Raw genomic sequence first — 26,184 nt, 5'->3', positions numbered from 1 at the left:
GTACTCAAGTAAGAGTAGCGTTACTTCAAAATAATAAGACTCAAGTAAAAAGTAGTCATAAAAAATTTAACTATTAACTAAATAACTAACTATTTAGTTAATTTGTACAAAACAGTATACAAAACATGTAGAAATTTTGAAGATAAACAACATCAACAACACAACTCCATCGGAAACGCGTTGCCTCCGAACGAAGCCCGACGTACAGACGGACTTAAAATAGTCCTCAAATCAACCGTGATTTAAATGTCGACCTTTGTTTTTTAATTAATTAATTAATTTATTTATTTATATTAAGGAAAACGAACATTTTGAAAGGACATTGAGAAGGGTTAAAACAAAGCAAGCCTCGTTGGTATTTGATAATTTGAAGAATTTATTGACTGATTAGACCTCTTTTATGTTTTGTTTTCTTTCCCTTTTGTCTTGTTCCAATACACAGTTGTGTTATGTTCTGTGCTCAGTTTGCAATTCTCATGTTCTATAGAGAAAGGGGGTCGGTTCATTTTCTCTAAAAATGTCAATTGCATGTGACGCGCTATTCATTTGTTTACACCTAAATAAAAACTTAGGAGTACTTAATTGTGATTTATTCCTAACTTTTCAAGTACTTGCATTTAAGCCACAAGTTTTAAAATGCTTGAATTTGCAAGAGCGGGGTTTAAAATGGAACAGTGCTGTGCCTGTTTATTACACCAATCTACAAAGATGTTCAGTAACAAATAACAGGTGTTGTGAACTAAGGAGCTTCCTGCAGAGTACAGAATGATGTACAGTACTTTTTCAGCACCCATCTCAACTGCCGAGGCTAATGCTTTTGTTATTTAATATTTTCATCACAACATAAATCAGATTCCATCCACTTTATTTAATTGTTCAGACAAACCAACGTGAAGCGTATAACACACAATGTACGGCAAACACGCTACGTTACATTCGCCATTCGTTGGCGCTGCGCAACAACTTTGGTGTTCAAATGGGGCTCATGTGTTCCGGTGGTGACTAAAGCGCCAACAGCCGTCTTAGTTAAAACAGTGAAATATGCTCAAAAATACAAATGATACTATTTAACGTTAATTTGAGTTAAGATTATGGTTAGGTTTAGTGTTACAGTTACGTTTAGGCTTAGTAAAAAAAATAGAATTGAGGTCACGTGTTTCCGGTAGAGCTATCCTCTTTTTTACTTTTTTGCTTGTTTCAAAACTTAACGAGCCACTTACAAGTTAATTGTTTGATTGACGGCAATATGCGCAGATGACACTCCTTCCAAAAGCGAACATGGTGGGGCGCGTTGAAGGGGGTTGAACGGCTCTCACTTTGAAGAGCCGTTCAAAAGACTCGATTCGTTTGTGTCACATCACTAGTGTCCGCGGAAATGCTCCCTCACAGTCAGTCAAGCGGAGCGCTTACGTGGAAATACGGTAAATCTAATGTGCGAATGGGGCGGCGGGTAACGACTCTAGTGTAGCCCAATGTAGTGGAGTAAGAGTAGCGTTTCTTTTTCACCCATCGACTCAAGTAAAAGTAAAAATTATTGTGTGGTAAAACTACTCTTAGAAGTACATTTCCCCCCCAAAAAAAGTAACGGAGTAAATGTAACTCGTTACTACCCACCTCTGCCTATAGGTACTGGTACTCAATAACCAAATGAAATTAACTTTAATTTAAAATCTGGTAATAATCTTGGATGGAACTGTACAACTGAGTTCATACCGTTTGTGATTGATGCAAAATGAACATGTGCTCACAAAAACCCGCTTGAAACTAGAGGTAGGTTTATTGTTTGACATTTTGGCCACTTGGTGGGTTATGTGAGTGTAGGCACTTGTGGGGTAAATGTTTTCCAACAGATGAGCAGATCTGCAAGAGGAACCTAGTTGAAGCATGTTTTTGTTTGAAACATAAAACATCAGGTGACGGGGTGGGCAAGGGTGTGTTTGTGAGTTTATAGGTTTGTCATGACTGTTAAAGTCACACAGCCGACTGCAACAGGTTGAAGTGCACTTGCAGGCCAAATGGCCGGAGGTTGTAATCAGACACCTGCATATTCAAAATGTGGCATTCCATTCTCTTTTACTCCCACTGTTAAACGTTTGTGTGTGTGTGTGTGTGTGTGTGTGTGTGTGTGTGTGTACTTGTACATACGACATTGTGAGGACCAAAATACGTCTTTAACCAACAGATTGAGGACATTTTTGTGAAGTGAGGACATTTTGGCCGGTCCTTACAACTCAAGACCTCTTTTTGAGGGTCAAGACTTGGTTTTAGAGTTTAGGTTTGAATTGGGTTAGGGTAAGGAATAAGGGTAGGCAATCATTTTGGATGGTTGGGGTTAGGTGAAGGGGCTAGGAAATGCATAATGTCTATGGCTGTCCTCACAATTATATAAGTACAAGTGTGTGTGTGTGTGTGTGTGTGTTTGCATTATAGGTCAAGCAACCAAACATCAGTTTTCATGTTACTCTTACACTACACAGCACTTCTCCATGTTTTCTATGCTCATCTTTAATTCTCCATCAGTGCATTGTAATAATATTTGTCCACTAATTAGCTCTTTTACTGCCAAAAACGTTAAATGACGTTTAGTAAAAACCTACGGCGGAGCGCCAAAGACGTTAAAAGACGTTCACCAAGTTTTTTTTTTTTTTTTTGGAAACGGGTGGAGGAAAGCCTTGGCCAGCTGTGCTGAAAGTATCAAGCAGATCTAGTTAGTATAATGCCTATTTTTGGCCCCTAGATGGCAGCGATGACTCTCTTTGGACAAGATTGGGTAGGTGTCAGTAGAAGACGTGAGGCGGAGCAAGAGTGTTGAGGGGACAACGACTGAGAAAGCCATAATGGCGACCGGTTGCAAGCAGCTCACGCTTGAGCATTTTTTTCAAAGACGAAAAGCATTGACCAATGCTAAAGAGCACATTGATGACGACGACGACGATGATGATGATGGTGACTCCGAGGTTGACGCCGAAGTTGGAAGCGTTGACGCGGCGGCTATGATCACGTCATAAAGCCTCACTGGCTAGCGATGCTAATGCCGGAAAACGAGGAGGCCAACCGAGCACGCTCAGGCGGACGTTCAATCGGACGACGAAGAGTGCCCCGAGTCCAATGCATATTCATCGGAGGAGTGGGTACAGTCTGATCACGGAGAAGACACTGGTTATGGACTACGATGCCACCATGAATGGAGCGGATAAGATGGATCAACCACCCGGTATAGGAAGTGAAGGACAATGAGGAAGCCAGACGTAACACCACCGTAATGTCACCGTATCATGATCCTGAGAGTAGATTTGATGGCAACATGGCCAAACACACACTGCAGTATATACTTGCTATTCCCTGGAAAAAAAAGCCAGCAAAAAAGTGTAGCGTCTGCAATCTGTTGTACTAAACTAATCTGTTGTGCAAATCCTGCTGCGTCGCCTTGCACACAGGGGAGTGTTACAAAAAAAAAAAACTGTATTTGAAACATCCACACAATTGTAAATAGTACCACGGTTGCACACATTTGTAAATAGTTTGCCAAATTGTTTTGTCAAATTGTTACACTGTTGAATGTAAATAAACATATTTTGCTATCAAAAAACACTTTTTCATTGTTGGCGGTAGTGTTTTACAGAAGTAAAGCACTGTTTAGGTGTTTGTGGCATAATTCATGGAAAAAAAAAGGTGTCAAATTCACTAAAGTGCATGAAATAATATCGTTTCACAAAAAGCTTGATTTCTCCGTTTTTTGTTTCAAAACAGAGCATTTGGGTGAAACTAACCATTTTCTATTGTTGATTACTGACGGAATAAGGTAGAAACAAACTTTTTTTTTTTCTGATGAAATTGAAATTTGGTAGTATGTGTGTTTCCACAGTCCAAACACCAAATTTTCTGTGGACCTTGAAATATCAGTCAAAATGCTTAAATCGGCTGGCACTGACGGCATCCCTTTACTGAAAACGTCTGGCAGTCAAAGAGTTAATATAGTCTTATCTTTTGGCTCTCATTCAGTCTGCTTCATCACACAAGAACCTCAATTATCACCAGTTTGTATTCTGTATGTCTTACAAAACACTGAAGACTATGTGAATATTAGCAAAGTGCAATCACATATTTAATTATGGCATATATTTGTCAAGTTTGTGTAGTGTTTTGCAGCAGGATTGCATTCTAGTGTCACTGGTGGAGAGACATTCATGTTGCTGAAAAACACTCTCATTAAAATGTTTACGTTGTGCATCAATTTTAGGGATGTTGATGTGTTCACTCTTGAGCATTCACCCATATTGAGCACCATGTGAAAACTATTAGTACTTTGGACTTTTGATGCATAAAAATTCAATTGACACAGTAACAAACAAATACTTCTTTCTTTCTGATTGTATGTGTTTAGGTTACATACATAGTGAATTAAATACAAGTACAATGTTTTTTTGTTTGTTTTTTAAATCTATACCAGTACCAAATGGACCACGAACCGGTACCGGGCCTGCTCTAAGCATGAACATAAATCTTATAAAAAAATGTACTCACAGACATTGTGTCTTAAAGGGAATATAAGAGGGTGCAATTCACAAAATCTAAAATCATTCTGTTAGCCGTACAACGTAATTAATTTGCTGATAGTAGAATCGCCACAAGAGAGCACCTTAAGTATCGGTGGCTGGTATCGGCAGCCTTCATCCCTATTCAATTTCATGCAACTTCCTACTAAATTGTTGTGATGAATATAGTAGTTGTAGAAATATAAATATATTTATAAGTCAAGGTAATGATCAATCCCTGTAATTAGGTATTTGACTTTATTATTATTATTATTATTATGGCTCCGTATAAATGTTTTATTGCTGTGTGACTCCTCTGCCTTTTGCCTTTTGTCAGAAACACACAAAAAGTATTTCTATAAATTTTATGTGTCGAAAGTGCTAGTGGTATTGGTTACTTGGCATCGGTGAATACTCAAATTGAGTACTCGTACTGATATATGTCAGAAAAAATTAGTATCAAGCATCCCTAATCTTTGGCAATGATTGCTGCATGTTTTTCTTTTTCATTGAACCTTTATTTAACCAGGTTGGTCCCATTGAGATTAAAAACCTATTTTTCAAGAGAAACCTGGCTAACACAGGCAGCGGCAAAAGAACACAGACATACAGTACAGAGTGGGACAAATCAAAAAATGTACAAAGCACAACATTTTGGATTAAATGATCATTAAAATTGTATCCCATGTACCTGCATGTATCCCTTGCCGTTTGTTGAGAGGCAAACTCGACTCTCCAAAATATGACAGGAATGTCTCCAGGAGGCATTTATAAGCTTATTATCAAGTTTGAACTTAAGCAGTTCAACTTGGCATCACGTTTAAGCGGTGATTGAATTGAATTCCTCCCTTATTACATTATTAAAGGGTTCCCAGAGAATGAATTTGAGTCAACTTCCACAGAAATACTGTAAATGTATTATTTCTTTCAATACAAGCTTCCTCTTGGGGGAATGCCCTATTTGTCAAAATGTATGTCAACATGTATCTAATATGATTCTTTAAATAACATTTTAAGTGTTATAAATTGTGCCTTCAAAGAGAATAGCTCAACTGGTGTCTGTCACCAGCTTTCTCGTCCGTTCTCGTCGTACTGCCCTGACAGCCATGAGCCAGCAAGGACGAGTGTTCTTGATTATTGCTTATTATTATTTCTAATTGATTATTATTCCCTAGCCATTTAATTAGTTTGGTGCACGTAAACAAAAAGACAAACTTGCTTCTCAGATATTTACCTTACTGTTGTGGCCAGTGCAGCGATTTGATCCAGTGGATTATTAATGAACGAGTCTTTTCTGCATCCGTTGGGTCATGATGGGTTTGTGCTTTTGTATTTTTTGGACTTGATGGAATAATGGTCCTACTAGGCGTGTGAAAATGTAGCAGCTTATTTTGACCCAGTTGTGACAAGTGCAAAGTACTATACAAGACCCAGCAAATATGTCACAATTCTGTCTGTAGGAAACATGTTTGTTTTGTAAAGTGTAGTAAAAATGAGGACAATGAAATAAATTATGCATTTTAATTTTCTCAATTTAAAATAGTTCCTGGTTGTTTTAATAACAAATCTGTCATATTTTTGTCACCATTCAAGATAGCCCAATCCAAGAGTGGTCAATAATATTGGTGGACCTGCCTAGACATCAGGCACGCTGCCATTTTTTTTTTCCCTCCAGTGGCTGAAAATTATTATTATTTTTTCATCATTTCACTTTCTTTATTTAGAGAGGTTCCTGTTTGTTCACTGAAAGGATGAAAAACTGTGCAAGCTTTTGTCACTTTCTTTTATGTGACTGTGGTAAGTAGGTCGATGGAAATGGAATCGATATGGAAGTGAAATAGGTGAACAAAATGAATGTGCTGCAAAAAATCTTGTACAAGCTCTACATGCAACTTTAAATGAGAAAGATCTTCCTTCAATAACTGCTAATACTGTCTGTCACCTTAATGAGCTCTTCTTACGAAGTTGCGTAAATGAGCGGCCTGTTGAAGTTAATTGCCTTCAATTAACTTGTTTTTCTACTTCTCCTGCAAGTGCACGTGCATGGAGGAGAGTGTAAGTGTAACTGTCAGCGTGTACAAAATAACTCTGGGCGGTCTGTTCTAAAAATAGCTGACTTGAATTTATCATGGTACACGTTTCTTAATTTACCATATATTCTATATTTTGTTTAAATATGTAATAGATTGTATTGAGTGAAAGATAGAGCTGTTTTTATTTGCTCACTCAAATATTACAAAAAAAAGGACAAAAATAGCAGCATAAATGAAGAATTGTATCGAGTACTCACTAATGAAAATCGTGCGGGTAGGGATGATCTCAAAAAAAAAAAAACACGAAATATTGAGGTACAACCTGTGGTAAACCCCATGTATGAGTTATTAGCCCAAATAAAAATCCGCAATAGAGGGAATCTGTAGTAAGTGAACCGCAAAGTAGCGTGGCACTGTACCATATATTTCAGACTACAAATGATGCTTTTTTTTCATAGTTTGGCTGGTCCTGTGACTTACACTCAAGTATGACTTGTATATATTAAAATTAGAGCTAGGACACCCAAAATCCCCGTTCCTTGACTTGTTTAGTTGTTTAGTATGGCGGTTGGCAGATATGACTTCTGCATTACCACCAGTGGCCAGAAGGTGGTGGTAATGCAGCAAAAGTATTTGCTAAACACCAACAGAAAGTAGAAGAAGAAATTGAAGCAGAAGTAGTAGTCAGGCAACAAATGTGTGACGCGCAATAACTGACCAGGATTCTACCTTTTTCCTCAATGCGACGTACAATTTTAATGAATGTAAGCCATTTTAAAGTAAAAATAAAAAGTTCCAACTAGGGACGCACGATAATATCGGTTGCCGATAATTATCGGCATTTATCGGCCAATTTGACGTAAAACAGATAAACCAGATAATAAAGAAATCCGCCGATAATAATAGACAGGCCATGTTGGTCCATGGTTGTGGCTCAAGTTGTGCCCAACTCCTCAAGCCCTCCCCTCTCCTATGGTAGTGTCGCATATTTGTGACGTCATAATGCGCGCGACCTCGTGTTCACAGACGATGCATCATGGCGACATGGCAGTGCGCCAGCGTGTTTTTTTATTTTTTATTACTGTGTCTACCCAAAATGTTACCTTTGCCGTTTTTTGTTCCATTTTTAAAATATGACTGCTTTGTTTTGACAAACTCAAAATGAGTTTCTGGTTGTCTTTGAAGCAGAGATATCAATACAATTCAGCTTCATGGTGCTTTACACAATGTTTCAATGTTTTTGTACATGTTACACTTATAGTAGGACTTGAAAGTATATTCTTATTCAAGTTAATTTTGCAAACAATTATCGGCTTACTTATCGGTTATCGACATTGGCACTTTCTAAATGATTGATTTATCGGTATCGGTTGAAAATAGCATTATCGTGCATCCCTAGTTCCAACCTGAACTACCTCACTGCTGTCAACACGGGGTACGTTTGGAAATTCACTCTGATGCCCTACCACCACTCTGATAGGCAGAGTGCGCTCCACTCCTATTAATATCTGAACACAGCCTATGTTACAAACCAATCAGCAGCTTGCGCTTGTACTGTTTCCATCTGTACTACTGCCTGACGCACTGGGCTCTGGCACTCCTTTTTGGGGCACTCTGAATAACCCAACGGCACATTTGAACAACGTTTTGAGTTTCCGAATGGTTGGAGTGAAGCAGTGCGTGCTCGGAGCGTATTAGGGAGCGGGGATTTTGGGAGCTGTCTCGGGTTTTTAAAACATAAATTCCCCACAAAATACGACTTATACTAACTCTGGAGCGTCATGTGCTTTTATTCTTTCTAATTAGCATTAGCGAGTCAGACTGGAGTAGATCATTACAATTCCTTGCACCTATAGATTGAAGCAAAAATCATTGTCAATCAAATCATTTTGAATCAAAAATCGTTCTTAATCAAAAAACGATTCTTAATCGAATCGCAGACCCAAAAATGACCCAAAAATCAGGACATTCAAAGATTCCCACCCCTAGTCGGCCGGGTATCGGTCTCCAGCTATCACTAGGTTATGTCGGCAGTTTTTATGTAAATTTGCTTCACTGATAAATAACAACGAAAGTGCAGAACAGCTCTCTCACATACACGTTTTCAGAAACAGGCAGATGGCAAAAGGTTTACTTGGTTGATTAATCTTAGGCTTGATTGGGTGGACAGGCACACCAGAGTCTGAACTACCGTATTCAAACAATGAAAAAGTACATTTTACATACTTTCCCTTTAACCCGTGAAGTTTAAAGAGAAGGTTCTGTACAGGTTTACCAGACAGTATTAGAGACCACTAGAAGTACAAGTAGGTAATCAAACCAATGTTGCATCAACATGACTTTGCTGTTTTGGAGTTGAAGTAAAGGTATTAGCCTACTCTAATTGTTGCTTTGTGTGTTAAGTATCCTTCAGCTGCATGAATTGAATTTCCGCCTGTGGTTCTCTGTCACAATCGTCTCAGTTCTTTAAGCACATTTTTATCATTGTACTTTAATTTGATTGGATTCTCAGCAACGGCTACATCACTTGGGTTCTCAGCTTTGTTGTGCCACCTTCGTTCCAGAAACATCCTTTCAGTTAGGATTTCTGTCACAGAGCAAATCAAAAGGGAGAAGTATCATGTTTGCCAAGCCATTGTAATGTCGGGCTTTATGGTGTAGCCAGCTTTTATAATGTACTGTACATAAAGTTGCACAGTAACCTTAGTTTAATATGTTCTATCAAGTAACAATTAAAAGATCATTTGCAGCTACACTGGTAAAACATTAGTCTTAATTTGACTGATCCTGAAGTTTTTGCGTTCAGAACTTGGAGTTTGCTACCAATAACATCATGACATGGCAATTATGTATCGTTTTGGTTATGGACGTTGAAGGATTATACTATATTTTGTAATCTTTTGCGTGTTCAAATAAATCAAAGATGAGATTCTTGTGAAGAGGGTCCTTACAAGGTTGATTTATTACAGAGATCTCTGGTCACACAATTGCATATCACCCAAGCAGTGTCATCCAAGAATGTGTGTCCCTCCCCCCAGGAGACACAGCCCTTTTATTACAATCAGAGTTTGTACAGAAAAACGCCTCTCTCCTCCCATCAAATACGAAAATCAGATTACATTCTCACAGTATGCTAGGTTGATCTTTCACATTTAGACAAAACAGAATCTCAGTATGCTAAATTGAACTTGAATTTTCACAAACAGGACAAAACAGGGAATTTAGACAAAACAAGATAACAAGGTCGAGTTATATTGAGTTTGACATTATTACACCTGTGTAGATGTGCATCTACACATCTATAACTAAATTCAAAATGGTTAAAATATAAAATAAAGAATTAAAAATATTAATAATGTTAACAACGTCTAGATCATTTTCAACTGTTGGTCTGGTAATGAATCGCAACATGTGATGATGCAACTTGGGATGATATGATGTTTTCGACGATACATAGGAACAACAAGGTGTGAATATCAATGTACATTCACTGAGTGGATGTGGCGCTGACGCATGTTGAGGATGAATCATCCTGTTGCATGATCAGGACCCTCTTCTGCAATTGCGTCAACACATCCCATTTGGCCTTCATGCATACGCACACCCACACACGCTTTCAAGCCCACAAAGAGCACAACATAATGGCTGCTTGTGTTTGAGGTTCATGCTCTCTGCCTTAATGGCTCAGCACTGGCTGGATGGATAGTAGATGCGAATTAGCTTCTGTCACATGCCGATGCATTCAGGTCCTTAAATACCTGCTTGGAGCTCATCACAACCTTTGTCCACTTCATCTTATGCAACAAGAGTCCTTTCCCCTGACCCACGATGACCTCACCAACAAATGTTGGTCTTTGCGTAGCGTGAAGACTGCTTGAATTTCTTTTGTGAGTCTGCGTATTCGCTAGGGGTGTGCCAAAAAAATTGATTCTCATAAGAATCGCGATTCTCATTTAGTACGATTCAAAATCGATTTTAAATGTCCCAAAATAGATTTTATCTAAATTATTTTATACTGTCTTGCCTTTGTCTGTGTGTGCCTTTATTTGGAGTGCTATTCATGTTGTACCCAATTTGGCCACGGAGGGGCAGTGTGGTTCCACGCAGTCTAATACACTGTTAAATTGTAGCCACATTAGAGAGTAGAAGGAAAAAGTCCCGATCAAGTTATTCCAATAAGTTTTTTTTTTTCCAGCGTGGAGCCGTTCTTTTGAGTGATAAAAGTGCCACGAGTAGTGCACTAATTAGCATTAGCGAGTCAGACTGGAGTAGATCATTACGATTCCTTGCACATCTATAGATTGAAGAAAAAATCATTGTCAATAAAATCATTTTGAATAAAAAAATCTTTCTTAATCGAAAATCAATTCGGAATCGAATCGCAGACCCAAAAATCGGAATTGAATCGAATGGTGAGACATTCAAAGATTCCCACCTGTAGTATTCACAAAGATACCGATATGTGACTGTATGACATCGCTTATCACAAGCAATAGTGATACCTTACTTGGCTATATCAGTATTTGTCACGGCACTGTGAGCTCATGCTTGTGTGCATGATGGGTCCAATCGAACAAGATTGGAATAATGTCACCATTTGTAGTCTTATTGCTTGCCCAAATGATGACTGTGGCGCAACCACAGATCTTATGTGTTCTGCTAGTAATGACCGTGCAGGCAGGATGGGAGGCGACAGGACTTCCTGCCACATAAAGAGGATGGTTACATTCAAACAATTCAAGGATCTCACCTTGGACATGTACTGCGGAGAGAAACTGAATCCTGTTGTCGCTGTGGATTAGGAGTGTTTGTAGCGTGCATAGTTTAGTGTTAGAAAGATATTTTATTCTTGAAGAATGCAAAAAGAAACTTTGAGATCAACTTTGCAACAACATGTGGGTGTAGAATTTAAATAAAATAATGTTTATCTGCTGGTACGAATTAGTGGTGCTGTATACCCCTAACCTTTGTGTCGCTCGCTGTGCAGGAAAAAGCGAGCAATGTGGCAGGGCAATTTATGGCTGTTTCACCATGACAACACTCCTGCAAACAATGCATTAGGCCCAGTATTTTAAACATAATCCACCAGGATTAAATTTGGTAGATTATAGATAAAATCCAGATCTGTACCTAAATTTCAAACCACATTTAATGTTGAAAATTCAAATCCAGATTTAGAAATCCAATCCCTACCTTTAATCCAGATTTGAGTTTGTGATGGGTAATTCAAAACTTCAGTATCAAATCTGGATCAATTTGATCCTGAAAAATAGCATTAACATGAATCCCACCTCGGGGTAGGATTAGACTCTGATCCCAGGTATTCATTTCTATACTCATCAATAAAGAAGTATCTCTTGCATTTCACGGAATTATTAGTGTAAAAGTGATATTTTTAATAAATGAAACCTCATTATGTACTTTTTTCTGAACTGAAAAATTCAAAATTCCACAAATGTAAAAAAAATCTTAAATAAATCCTAATAACGTGAAAAAAGGGAGAAAGTAATAGTTTCAATCCAAAATTTAACAGCAACAAAACTTAAAGGGGAAATCAACCCCCAAATTTTCTTAATATGTGGTATGTGCTTCCACCAGTTGTGTAGTCCAGGGTATTCCCACTTCTTTCTCAGTCAGTTTTGCGTTCAGCCATGACCTCTGATCTGTATATATTTCTGGATCGGCTCGACCAGAGCCGGTGTCGGTACCAGATGTGATCGGGCTGCCAGATTGTATCGGGGTTGCCTACCGATGACGTCACGCGACAGGATTATTTGGAGATAACCCTTTTACAAATATTCAATAAAGTTATTTGAAGAAAAAAAATCTGGTTGACGTCAAAACGTTATAAAGAAAATATTTCAAATATAATTTAAATAACAAAATATATGGACTGAAATTGTCAAAACATAAATGCAGTGGTACCTCGGAGTTTAACAATTTATTCCTGTCTGAATTGTTCAACCTCCAATACATTTTTTCCCATTGGAAATAATGTAAATGCAATTAATCTGTTCCCAAGCTCCAAAAACAGAAAATTCCTATTTTAATTTCTATTTATGTAAAAAAAAGTACAGTAAAGTACAGTATTTAAACAATAAAAAATACCTTACCTTTTTTGTTGTGGTGTGATGGCCTCAGTGGATGAAAAATGCTATGTTAATGAATGCATGCTTTAGTTCAGTGCTGAGTTAATGTATTTTACATTGGGCATGTTGTTAGACTACCAAGGGGTCCTTGTGCGCTGTTTAGCATCTGGCACATTATTGAACAGTTAAGGGGGGTCCTTGTGCCAGTATTTACGGAAGTAGTTACAACGGCGAGGTAATCTCCTTCCTGAATCCACTATGGTTCACAGCACTGTACGTTTCTCTTTTCTGCCACCGGCACTGCTGTCTTTCTTTGGGCCCATGTCAAAGAAAATTGTTGTGGAAAAATCCAAATGCACTCGTGAATGTACGGAGCACCTCCGGGAGTTTTTACCCGCTCTGACTGGAAATGAGTAGCGCTTCGTCTCCACTACCGCAACGTGAGCATTCGGCATCGCTCGGCTTCACTCGGCTACCCGATCAAGGTACGTTCGGCTTTGCTTGGTTTGCTTGGGTGTTCAAACTCCGACTTTTTGGTCCAAGTCCGATTTGTACGAGTTCCGAGACGTTCGAACTCCGAAGTTCCACTAACCTAAGAATATAAAAGCAGGATACTTTAAGATTGAAGAGATTAAAAAATAGATTGAAGCGCCTTCGAGCTTGCCAATGACGTCATTACAGCGGTGCTAACGAAATGCGCAATTCAGACGTGTTCACTTCGGTTTGGTTTATTTCTTTTTTAGCAGTTCACAAATTACAATATATCACAAAAATACTCTTAATGTTAATAGGAACACATAGCAATCTAAACTGACACTATTTGTCACATCTCAGGCAATTAATTTGTATATTTATAATTTATTCAATCAATTTTATTATTTATTCAATATATCTAGCTTTTCTATTCTTAGGTTTATTTACGTTTTTACAATTTCAGCCCGTACATTTTGTTACTTAAATTACATCTTTAATATTGTTTGACAATGTTTGACAATAATATGATCATTTCCAGCCAATCATGTAGCGTGGCGTGTTTGTTAGGCCACCCCGATACGATCTGGCAGCCAGATCACATCTGGTACACCGAGCTCTGCTATCGGCTATCCGGTAGTATATACAGATCAGTGGCCACTCCGGTGCCTCTAACTGGCTGGCCTGCACTCGCTGTCTTATTGCTTAATTAAAGGCATGAGAACTGATGCCCCTATCAGAAAATGAGTAGGGCGGGTCATGCCGAGAACTTTATTGCTCACATGTGGGTGTCAATGCCACTCCAGATGATTGACAGGTCGCTCCGTCTCCTATGCGAGGCAGAAATAAATAAACGAGTGACGGTATTTGTATTCAGTATTTGTATCAGTATTTGAACATACTGTACATACAATGAAAACATCATTCACAGGTAAGTTTTAAAGTTGTTTCCATATAAATCATTGTTTACTTTTAAACTACTGGCAATATCACTGTACAGAGGAGTTTTTCGTCGCCAATACATTGTAGTTAAACTGCGTTTCGGCGAGGCTAATGTTATGAAATGTAACGCCATTCTAACGTTAGCAATTTAGCCCTAAACTAGCTAGACAACTAGCATTTTGGATGAACAACACAAAACTGTGCTGTGCCATCATGTGTCTGGTTTTAATTTGGGAACTAGTTTTAATTTGGACCACAGTCCCACTATGTATTGGTCAAAAAATTTATAAAAAAGCAAAGAAGTAATTGTCTGAATAAATAATTATGCAATAATTTAACCTAAGTCCTCTTTTGGGATCATGGCACTGGTTGGTTTTCAAAACAAATCATTTAGTTAACTGAAAAACTGAAAAAAGCCAAGATGGTTTCTTGCATGTATGCTACTTTTTAAATATATTTTAAAGTCCCATGTGCCCCCTGATGTGTTTTCACGTACCCACAGGGGAACGTGTACCCCGATTTGAGAACCACTGATGTAGGGAACCCCTGTAATTGTATAATTAATCCAGTTTGCAAAGACTGTTATGCCAGACTGAAATGTTAGATGAATGAAACTGTAATAAATGCCAGGACCAGAGATTATCTCAGTGTCTATGAAGCCCCACCACCTTATTTAAAAAAGAAAATCTAAATAAGGTTAACCAAGTAATTGTATACCATAAACAATAACTTAACGTAATATAGCCCTAACTAACTTATATGATGTAGTTTAATTTCATAGTAGATAACATATTATTCACGTTTACTTCACAATAAATAGATTTTACATTACAAACTGCTCCTAATTCATTCATGATCATTTTATTATTGTGCTTAATTACAAATGATGACTTTTCCTTCACATGTCATGTTTTTCTATGGAGCCGCAACGCTGACAATAAGATTTGGTATTGGAAAAAAAAAAATTAATTGTTGAAAAATCTGCATTGACAATGAAACAAGTACAGTGGTACCTAAAAGTTTGAACATAATTCGCTCCTGCGACGTATTCAAAGTCCGAATTGTTCAACCTCCGAAACATTTTTTCCCATAGAAAATAATGTAAATGCACTTAATCCGTTCCCAAGCTCCAAAAACAGAAAATTCCTATTTTAATTTCTATTTATGGTTTTTACTTTTACAGAACAGTACAGTATTTAAACAATAAAAATACCTTATCTTTTTTGTTGTGGTGTGATGGCATCAGTGGATGATAAATGCTATGTTAATGCTAGCTTTAGATCAGTGCTGAGTTTGTGTATTTTAAATTGGGCATATTGTTAGACTACTAAGCGGTCCTTGCGTGTGTTGTTTAACGTCAGGCACGTTGTTGAACAGCTAAGGGGGGTCCTCGTGCCAGTATTTACAAAAGTAGTAACAGTAGTTACAACTGTGTAATAATCTCCTTCCTAATTCCACTGTGTTTCGTAGCACTGTATGTTTTTCTTTGGGCCCATGGCGAATAATTTTTTTTGAAAAAATCTAAATGGACAGGCTTGTATGGAGCACCAACGGGAGTATTCACGATCTGACTGTAAATGAGCAGTGCATCGTCTCAACTACCGCAACGTGAGCATTCGGCATTACTCGGCTTCGGTCTGCTTCACTCGTTTACCCATTTTTAAGGTACGTTCGGCTTAGCTTGCTTTGCTTGGGTGTTCGAACTCCGAAAATGAGTTCAAACTCCGGGGCATTTTTTACTCTAACCCTAACCCTTTTGGGGTTGAAGTCCGAATTGTACGAGTTCCGAGACGTTCGAACTCCGAGGTTTCACTATACTGGCATTGTAAAAGGTTGTATTGAAAAATAGAAAATAGACATTAAAAAACACTATTTTCTTTAAGCATATTTTTTTGTATTATAATGTCTTTTTCAATGCCAATTTTTTTTTACACTCTTTTTTTTCCCGAGTGGCACAGGTTTTCAGTATCAACTCTCGGGTTTTCCGTTTCACTTCTCTTTTTTTCAGTTTCAATTTATTGGCAGTGTTTAAACGTGGAGGGGCGGGGGTGGGGCTTTGAGCGCTTTGAGAACGCCTTCCAGCTTTTCAGGAGAGGAGAGAGGAGAGCGCGCCCTCTGTTGATTAAAGGCAATACTTATGGATACAAGTTCACCGGGAACTCCTAACCACCTGTAAATCTGTGTTTTTTCTACATATAACCTTGTAGCGTCTGTGGTAATGTTTCTGTAGTAAACCAGTTAGCATGTTAGGTAAATTAGCATGACATGATGCATAAAGTAATTTCAAACATGGTGGTTTTAACGCCACAAGTAACATATATAACCACATATTAACTTGTGGCTTACAGGCATTTTAGGAGTTCCTGGTGAACTTGTATCCATAAGTATAGCCTTTAATCAACAGAGGGCGCGCTCTCCTCTCCTGAAAAGCTGGAAGGCGTTCTTGCGCTCAAAGCCTCGCCCCAAACCCCACCCACCACGTTAAAACACAGCCAATAAGTTGAAACTGAAAACCAGAGAGTTGAAACTGATTAGTTAAAGATTAGCGGGGGGAGAGATCAAGTAAAATTTAGAGTATGCCCACTTCTCCAGGGACCACTACACCACTGGCCTCCACTATTCTAAACACGACATTTGGATGAATATTGCGTTTGCCCTGAGAAACTGTGATGTCATTTTCATTGGACAGCAAGTGGCAAAATGTAATTTGGTATATTTAGAAGACACTTTCTGTCCCCTGTCTGTGATCCTGGAGACGGACGGGGTAATCCTAAAGGCAGGATGGATTTGGAAATGTCAATCCAAGAGGATCAACCCAGAAAAGTTTTTAAATACCAGGATAGAAAATCTAGATCCGTGGATCAGGAAAATGGGATTTGGAAATCTGAATCAGTTTAATCTGGATTTAAAAAAAATTGAAAATACTGGGCCCAGACCATCTAACAGCGAACAACTTCCTCACTTGCTAGAGAAGGCTGTGAAAATGCATTGGATGTATCTCTTTAATGACGTCAGTCCTGGAACTTTTCTGACCCATATAAATAGCATATAAATGGTGATATCAGCCCACTTACGATCAAACGTTTGTGTACGGGCAGCTCTGGTTCAATAAAGTGAATCGCTTGGAATCCTGGCTCTGACTGTTCGCTGTCGAAGTGTTGTTGTTGTTGGGCAAGACACTAAACCATAATTTGCACCCATTGGGCCTTGCAACATTTTGCTTGGCAACAGCTTCCCATTGGTGCATGAATGTGTAAAGCACATAAAACATAAAACACTAAGCGCACTCCTTTTACTGTTTACAAGTTCAAAAAGTTCTGGCCTCAGTGCTTACTTTTTCTTCCCTGTCCTGTTAATTTTTACGTGATTTTCAATGAAAACACATCATTGTTTACACATTTAATATTACTATTACTCTTTACACTTAAAAAAGGTATTGGTTTCCTGTCAACACAAGATTGCTTTGAATAGTGTGTCTATTCAAAGTGAGGCAGTCAGATCAGCAGATTGTTGAAATTGGTCATCCTTCCTGTGGGTGTGCGTGTGTTGGCGCGTGCGTGTGTCTCCATTCACCCCAATGGTTTGGTATTTGCTGTATCAGCAGGGTCTCTGGTTAGTACCATCAGTGAATAATTTTGGAACATTCCACAAGGCTTAGGTGTGGGTGGGTGCGTGCGTGCATGATATGGTATATGAATTTCAGTGGAAATTGTGTTACGTTGGTGTTTGATTTGATCGTGTGGTGATATTCAGCTGCCAGTAAATCTGTTTTTCTTCCTTTTCTTCAGCGTTTAGTTTTTTGTACACATTCTATGTATTTGAACTACATGTCAAATACTTTGTCCCAAAAAATGTTGACACTAGAGATTAGACCGATATGTTTTTTTCAGGGCCGATTATTAGTAGTCAAGGACGTCGATAACCGATATTTGGAGCTGATACTGATTTTCACTAAAAGGGAAAATATTGGCATCATAATTTGAAAAAAATACAAACTCTAACTCTTAATTTTTTTAAGCACAACTTTTAGGGTTTGTAAAATATTGGAGTTAAAAAAAATCTTAGTCAATAGACAAATTTGTTTTCAAAATGTAACAAAAAGTTCAGGAATCTCCCAGTGGCAGTAGCATGTCTTCAAAAGTGAAATATACTCTTAAGTAAATAGCTCACTATTGTTTTCTACAGTAAATAAAGTTTTCCCAAATTTCTCTCTGATGCATTAAAATATTTTTCAAACAAAAACTGAAGGTGCTGAGAATATCCTGGCCTGGGTCAGCAGCATCTCTGAAAATTAGTTCCCTGAAGTTAACACTGTTTCAAATTAATCTATTATCGGCCGTATGATTCTTCAAAATGGCCGATGCGATATTCGTCAAAATGCTGAATATTGGCGCCGATAATCAGCCCAGCTGATAATCGGTCTGACCCTAGTTGACACAAAAAGGTTTCACTCTTGTGATGTAAATTATTGTAGAATACATTCAACATTGAAATGTATAATTAACTATAAAAAAAACATTGAAACTGTTTCCGTATTGCAGCAATTAGCATTAGAATATAGCTAAGTTTCATCATTATTCACAAATCTGTTTATCACAGTGGGGGAAAGAGCTTTTTTGGAACATGGCCCCGGTTGAACCCTTACACTTTGCTGCCACCTGCTGGTCGTTTTTTGTAATAACAACCATTGCTTCAAGCATTCTCTTCAGTTTAGAGGCTGCATCAAAGCTCTAGCATTCAAAACAAAAACAAAAAACATCTAAATACGTCTTTTGGAGCATGGTAATATTTAAAATAGAATGTATTTATACGTTTTTGGGAGCAAATGAGTTAAATAGTCCCAACTAGCCTATAACTATATTAAGCACTTACATTTTGTTTTTAGGCATCTTTAAATGGTCTCTAGGTTTGATTTGTTTGACTTATGACAGTTACTTGCAACTTAGCCTATAGACTTCCACTATCATGAAGGTCATATGGCATACTAATTTGTATAGAGTGAGAGACATACATTACATGCACATTGTGTCTTAATCAATTAGCTTATTTTAAACACCTTTCCTTGCTCCCTGCTGCTTTTTCATTTACTTCATATCTTTCCCCCATTTGATTGTATGTCATCAGGCATAAATCGACCGCGCTGTGGCTTTGCAGTCCAGACAAGCTGCAATCTCATTAAGGTCATGTCTATTGCGTTAGGAGCGCCGCTGGCCTCTGTACTTGCTTGTTTCTGTTCTTTCAAACTGTACGATGTGTTTAGTCGGTAACAATAAATGTGAGTACCGGTTATAGAGGTGTGACGTTAAACGAGTTATTTTGTCATAAGACCAATGACCTTACAACAGTTTGGCGCTGTGGTTCATCATCATTTGTTATTCTGCCGGCACTTCAATGATTGTGCGCGCAATAATCTGTTTGCTTCATAGTTGGCACTCTAGAAGAGTTGTTTATGTCAAGCCCATATGGTGTGTGTGGGGAGGGTGTGTTCTTTTGCAGCCTGTCTCCTTCTAATCCTTAGCCCTCCCCTTCTGGCCTCCTCAAGACATTATCTTGTGAGTCCAAACTAAGCCTTACATCACGCTTTTTACAGTATCGCTCAGAAAGGACATTTTAAGATCCTCAATATAGTTTTTGCTCAATGTAAAAACACATTCTTATCACCATATAGCCCTCCACTCATTTACTGTAGAAGCCACAGAAGAGACATTTTGAGAGAACCACCTTCGTGAGTTAAATGTGGGTAATATTCATCCTGTCATTTAGAAAATCGTGATTAAATGTCTTGGCTTTTTCACATCGAGATACTCTACATTCCTGACTGACATAAGTTAACTGTTGTATAATACAATTGCATGAAATTTAAAAGATCAAACTACTTAAGCTTTGTCATGTGACAATGTAACATTTACGGTGTTTTTTTTTTACATTCTTAACTGTCATTTAAGGGTAAGAATTAATCATACTGCCAAACTTAATGCAACATTTTATGTACTGACCCCAATCGTGACATCAGCTTAGTGTTTGATGGCATGACAGACGTATTGTAGAATTTTTGCTGATTTTGCGTCACTTTAAGTATATTGTAAAGACTGATCCAAGAGAGGCTACCTCGCCATAAGATTCATTTCCTGTTCTTATCACACTTTTTCCCTCTGCCATAACTGGTATCTGCGGTGGAATCAAACATGATGCACTGCACGATCGCAAGGTTTGGAGTAACTTCAGAAGTGTGTGTGTGTGTGTGTATATATGTCTATATATATATATATATATATATATATATATATATATATATATATATATATATATATATATATATATATATATATATATATATATATATATATATATATATATATATATATATATATATATCGGTTGGCTTCCCAATTCTACAACTTCGGAGCTTCCACTATATAAACTCATTCCGTTCCACTGTCAATTTTTATGAATTTGTTTCAAATAGTACCAAGTGCTGCTATTTTTTAAAAACATTTTAAAATGATTGTCCGTCAAACTTATACAATGAAGTCATTGAAATCAAGCCTTCCATTTTCTATAGCGTTGTCCTCATGAAGGTCATGATTTTGTATGAGAGGCAGAGTACAACCTGAATTTTTTTTGGCAGCCAATCACAGGGATACTATAATATTGCTGAAATATGCTGTTTCTGACATAATAGCTCACATTTGAGAGGCCAAACACAAACATCACCTGCATTAACCAAACCCAGAGGCTGATTTTTTTTTTGTCCTGTCCTCCACTTAGGGTGTTTTAATCCCTTTTACGTGCCTACCTGTTTTCGCCCAACCACCATGAGTTCTCAGGAACGATCAACGACCCCGCCGTTAAACTCTGGAGGATCACCAACCACTGGATCAAAAGGTAGAACTCTGCAACAGTTTTAGAAAAGTGCATCGAACGTGTTGAAATGAAACTGCATTTTCTCTTTGTGTATTCTGTTTGGAGTAGTATTAAGATGGGATCGTGAGCAAGCGGCTGTAAGGTGAATTGTGTTATGATGTAACATTATGTTTTGTTCCTCCAATCAGAGTCCCTGAGGCCTCCGGTATGGAGAAACAGAGATCGCTCACCTTCGCCCATACGGGGCTTCAATATCCCCAGCCCCATGCCTACTCGCAGGAACAGGACCTGCTCAGCGTGAGGGCACACGCACACGCACATTTGCTTGATTTATAGTAAAGCCCGACCAATGAGGATTTTTTTTTATTTGGTAGAATAAAATTCCAATAACAGATTAATTGGCAGATTAATTTTAAAAAATACTCAATTAATAAAATAACGTATTTTTGGTCCCTTAACATTTACTATATTAAGAATCTTAATTCTAAACTGAACATTTAACTGTTTTACACTACTTTGTCCTTGAGAGAGAGAGAGAGAGAGAGAGAGAGAGAGAGAGAGAGAGAGGAGAGAGAGAGAGAGAGAGAGAGAGAGAGAGAGAGAGAGAGAGAGAGAGAGAGAGAGAGAGAGAGAGAGAGAGAGAGAGAGAGAGAGAGAGAGAGAGAGAGAGAGAGAAGAGAGAGAGAGAGAGAGAGAGAGAGAGAGAGAGAGAGAGAGAGAGAGAGAGAGAGAGAGAGAGAGAGAGAGAGAGAGAGAGAGAGAGAGAGAGAGAGAGAGAGAGAGAGAGAGATGCAAAATGTTCCCTCCGTCCTATTCTGCTGTTGAGCCAGAAAAAAAAAAAAAACATGCAGTGGGCTGACCATGTATTTTTTCCTAAACTAAAAAAGAAAACCCAGTGAACAAAAGTTGTGGTTTAATTGTGCTTTAAAAAAAATTCACATCTCTAATTTTGGGGGTTTCCTGTCATGTGACTTCAAATAGATTTCAGAACACATCAATGCACGCTAACCAAATTCAATTCGATGTAACTGTCATAGTATGTTGTAAATACTAACAAAGTACAAAAACTACCTAAGTAAAATTTTAAGGTATCGGCGCTTGAGTATTTATTTATCTGGACTTTTGCTCTCTACATTTGAAAAGAAATACCTTTCTACTTCATACTTTGTCAAAACTGGCATGTTACTCCTTTTCTTTCTTTCTTTCTTTTTAGGACATGATGTAACAAAGACAAATAAGGAAAGTTAAAGTCAACCATGGTTGCAATCTTGAATGATTGAAATCTTGGGAGCTGGTAGGGGGACAAATAATTAAGTTGTCAAAATGTGTGTTGTACATAATTAAGTTGAATTTGTATTTCTACTTTAGGTATACTTTGTCTTACTCTTAGGTAGAGCATTTGAGTACTTTTGCCACATGGTAACAACAAGTAGGTAATATGTTCATGATCATTTGCCTCCGTCCTTTCCATACAGGACAGCTCGTGCCTCAGAGGGTCCCGTGTTTTCTGGTGTGTGCAAATGGTTTTCCCGCTCCAAAGGTCACGGCTTCATCATACCTGCTGATGGGGGCAGCGACATCTTTGTCCACATCTCAGAGTAAGATTATGTTCCGATGCACTGCCAACAATAACCGTAATAAGCAAGTCCCACCGGTACGATTTACTCTGATGTGGATAACGTGATGTGATATAAAATTTGTATGATAATCCTACGCAATGGAAATATATAGTTCTGTGCCAGTGCTACATGTAAGCAAGATGATTTATATATATATATATATATTTTAAAGTCCTCATATTTAAACTTAAGGTAGAAAAAACAATTTGTAGTGTGAAGTGCACAGTTTTCCCCCTGCTTTATCGTGGTTGATCATTCACACCCCCACTGTAGCTCATCTTTTAAACGATCACACACTCACCTACGCAGGAGCTGCTGTCGCCATCGCTCTCGGCCACTCTCGCACTTTCCAACTCACCAGGCCGTGCCTCTTCCAGGCTAATGAGTGTACAATGAGTGGCACTTCAATTAACTCATTCACTGCCATTGACGGCTATAGACGTCAAAAAATCATTTGAACTATTTCTATTAGTTTAACATGTTTTTGACTTTTGTTAACAAGAGTATGAAAAAAAAGAATTTACATTTAGACCAGATATAAAATTTGTGACTAATCAGTAGTTAACTATTGAAGTCATGCGATTAATTACAAATAAAAATATTTAATCGCCTGACGCCCTCATTTTAATAACCTTTTCTTTTTTTGAAATAAAAGATTATTTTAAAAAAGAAAAGAAAAGATTGTTAATTTGTTTTTTGAAAAAAAGATTATTTAAAAAAAGAAAAGATTATTATAAATTAGGTCGTCAGGGGATTAAATTTTTGATTGTAATTAATCATGACTTCAATAGCTAACCCACGATTAATCAAAAATGTTTATATCTGTTCTAAATGTACAATAAAAAATTTTTTTCTAGGGTTTTCCCCCACTTTTGTTAACAAGAGTATGAAAACCTAGATTTTTGGGGGGGTACATTTAAACCAGATATAAAATGTGTGATTTATCGTGAGTTAACTATTGAAGTCATGCGATTAATTACAATTAAAACATTTAATCGTCTGACACCCCTCATTTTTTAAATAATATTTTCTTTTTTTTATTAATTAGGGGCATCAGGCGATTTTTTTTTTATTGTTATTAATTACATAACTTCACTAGTTAATCAAATTTTTTTATATCTGTTCTAAATGTACAAAAAAATAATCTAGGTTTTCATACTCTTAACAAAAGTAAAAATAGTGAAACTAATAGAAATAGCTCAGTGAGTTTTTGACACATTTAGCCGTCAATGGCAGTGAATGAGTTAATATGTATGGTACACTACAGCATTTTCAATACGATTTATGCTTGCAATGTTTATGTATTGAAATACAATGGCTTTAATTAATTAATCTGTATTTTATTGTAAGTTTAAAATGTGTTTAAAGTGTGTGTGTGTGTGGGGGGTATAAGATAAACTTCTTTTTTTTTTTAAAGTTTTGATATGGTCCATGTACTGCAGATTTCCACAAACGGAGAGGCACTGTATATACATGAATAAATGTTGTTGACACTCACAGGATGCTGGAATGCTGAAAATTTGAAGAACATTACCCCTATGGCTTGCTTTTTGTTATTTTCATCTACAGGTTGTGACTACATAACTAGCTGTTCTAAACATTTTTTTAAACAGTAAAGCAGCTAAAGCATGGTACATACCAAATGGCCCATTTTTCACTAAACTACGTATTTTTTGGAAAATAGATTGCATTTTCAATTTGATCCATTTGTTTTGGAGAAGTCAGTACAAAACTACGCTTGTTACGCCTCTTTCTGCTCTGGAATATTAAAAAATGTATGTGGACATCTCTACTTATGCCCACGTCAACCTCTGAAAAGATATACATATATCTGAAAAGATTAAGCAGGTGTAACATTTATAATGTTTGGCCTTGCTTGTTTTCCAAGCAAATGTGGGAGGAATTAGCTTTTTCAGATGTCTGATAATGGGGCCTTCACTGACTTTGATTTTAACTCATTCACTGCCATTGACAGCTACAGACATCAAAAATTAATTTTAGCTATTTCTATTAGTTTAACATATTTTTCCATTTTTGTTAACAAGAGTATGAAAACCCAGAATTTTTTTTTGTGTACATTTTAAACAGATATAAAATTTGGGATTAATCGTGAGTTAACTAGTGAAGTCATGCGATTAATTACGATTAAACATTTTAATTGCCTGATTGATGCCCCTATTTTTAATAATCTTTTCTTTAAAAAAAAAAAATATATATATATATATATTAATCTTTATTTAATAAAGAAAAGATTATTAAAAATTAGGGGCGTCAGGCGATTACAATTTTTAATCGCATGACTTCACTAGTTAACTCACGATTAATCACAAATTTTATCTGTTCTAATACAATAAAAAAATCTAGGTTTTCATACTCTTGTTGACAAAAGTGGGAACAAATGTTAAACTAATATAAATAGTTCAAATGAATTTTTGACAATGACAGTGAATGAGTTATGGTGGTAGTAAGGCTCCAATCTGGTATTTGTGTACCGGGCATAATATTGTATCTGGCACAAAGCCCCGTGCGTCTGGATTTTTAACATATTGCATGCAGGATAAATTAAAGGCCACAGATAACTTGGTAAGTTGTGTGTAACTCGTAATGTGTTTCAGCATTGAGGGTGAGTACGTGCCAGTGGAAGGTGACGAGGTGAGCTACAAGGTGTGCGCCATCCCTCCAAAATTCGAGAAGGTTCAAGCAGTGGAGGTAACCATCACCCACCTGAAGCCAGGAACCAAACACGAGACCTGGACTGGCAATGTAGTTAACAGCTGAACGTTAAAATGCTGCAATGGGCCGGCCGCATTACAAATACTGGATGATGGGGTTAATAGCCTGAAGCACACAATTAGTGTAAATTAGAAGGGAATCATTGCTATCTTCTCTTTGAAAGGTCACCTTTTGCCCTGTGGTAATTGGATGCCTATACTTTGAACCAAAAACATACAGTTGGTTTTGACAGGTATATGAATTGCTTTATGGTGGACATGCTTATCTCACAAAAGGCTTCAAATATTGTCACGTCAATTTTTTTGACACTGAGGAAGTTTTACCTTATTTGAAGTTGTGCTTCATTATTTGAGACTATCTACTGTATTTCACTTGCAGTTTACCAACTCTAAGCTTCATTAAGGTCACAACTGAAATTTTAAGGCTGTTGTGAATTCATATTAGAATTTCTGGTCCAATACCACAAGTTTTTTTTTTTTTTAAACCAGGTCAACACTGTGCCTACTTCTGCCATCAGAACTTCTTCCTGTGCCTATGATACATTGCTTGTATATGATCATATGTAGTTGGATATATTGAGTCTATTAAAGAGTTGTCAGCATCTGAGTCAGCTTTGTCTATTAAATAATTTAACTGAGGTGCACCGCTAGACCGTATTGTATACTAAGTCAAATGCAATCAAGTGTTACAGTATGGGTTTCAAGTTAATTTGGAAGTTGAACAGCTGTGCATCACAAGTTGTGATTCCACCAAAGAAATGATGACAAAGAGGAAATGATGGTAACAATAGAACCGGATATGAAAATTGAACCTGGATCTCATGACTGCAGGCAGACTTACACAAACCACTATTTTGCTGTTCTGATGTACATTCAATAGATTTTTTTTATTTTATGTC

General features: G+C 37.3%; 1 protein-coding gene across 1 annotated transcript in view; it reads left to right on the top strand.

The window, feature by feature from the left end:
• carhsp1 (calcium regulated heat stable protein 1) overlaps nucleotides 1-25,892 on the top strand; it is a 28,169-nt gene extending 2,277 nt beyond the window's left edge. Inside the window, exons 2-5 of the mRNA XM_077557749.1 lie at nucleotides 20,839-20,955; nucleotides 21,123-21,231; nucleotides 22,410-22,532; nucleotides 25,169-25,892. Coding sequence (XP_077413875.1) covers nucleotides 20,886-20,955; nucleotides 21,123-21,231; nucleotides 22,410-22,532; nucleotides 25,169-25,331 — 465 coding nt within the window. The 5' untranslated portion in view covers nucleotides 20,839-20,885 and the 3' untranslated portion in view covers nucleotides 25,332-25,892. The remainder of the gene's footprint in view (nucleotides 1-20,838; nucleotides 20,956-21,122; nucleotides 21,232-22,409; nucleotides 22,533-25,168) is intronic.
• The last annotated feature ends 292 nt before the right edge of the window (nucleotides 25,893-26,184 follow it).

The sequence above is a fragment of the Vanacampus margaritifer genome, chromosome 2 (assembly GCF_051991255.1).
Source record: "Vanacampus margaritifer isolate UIUO_Vmar chromosome 2, RoL_Vmar_1.0, whole genome shotgun sequence".
NCBI classification, from domain to species: domain Eukaryota; kingdom Metazoa; phylum Chordata; class Actinopteri; order Syngnathiformes; family Syngnathidae; genus Vanacampus; species Vanacampus margaritifer.
Note: the sequence above shows the minus strand (reverse complement) of the source record. Positions and strands in the feature narration are given on the sequence as shown.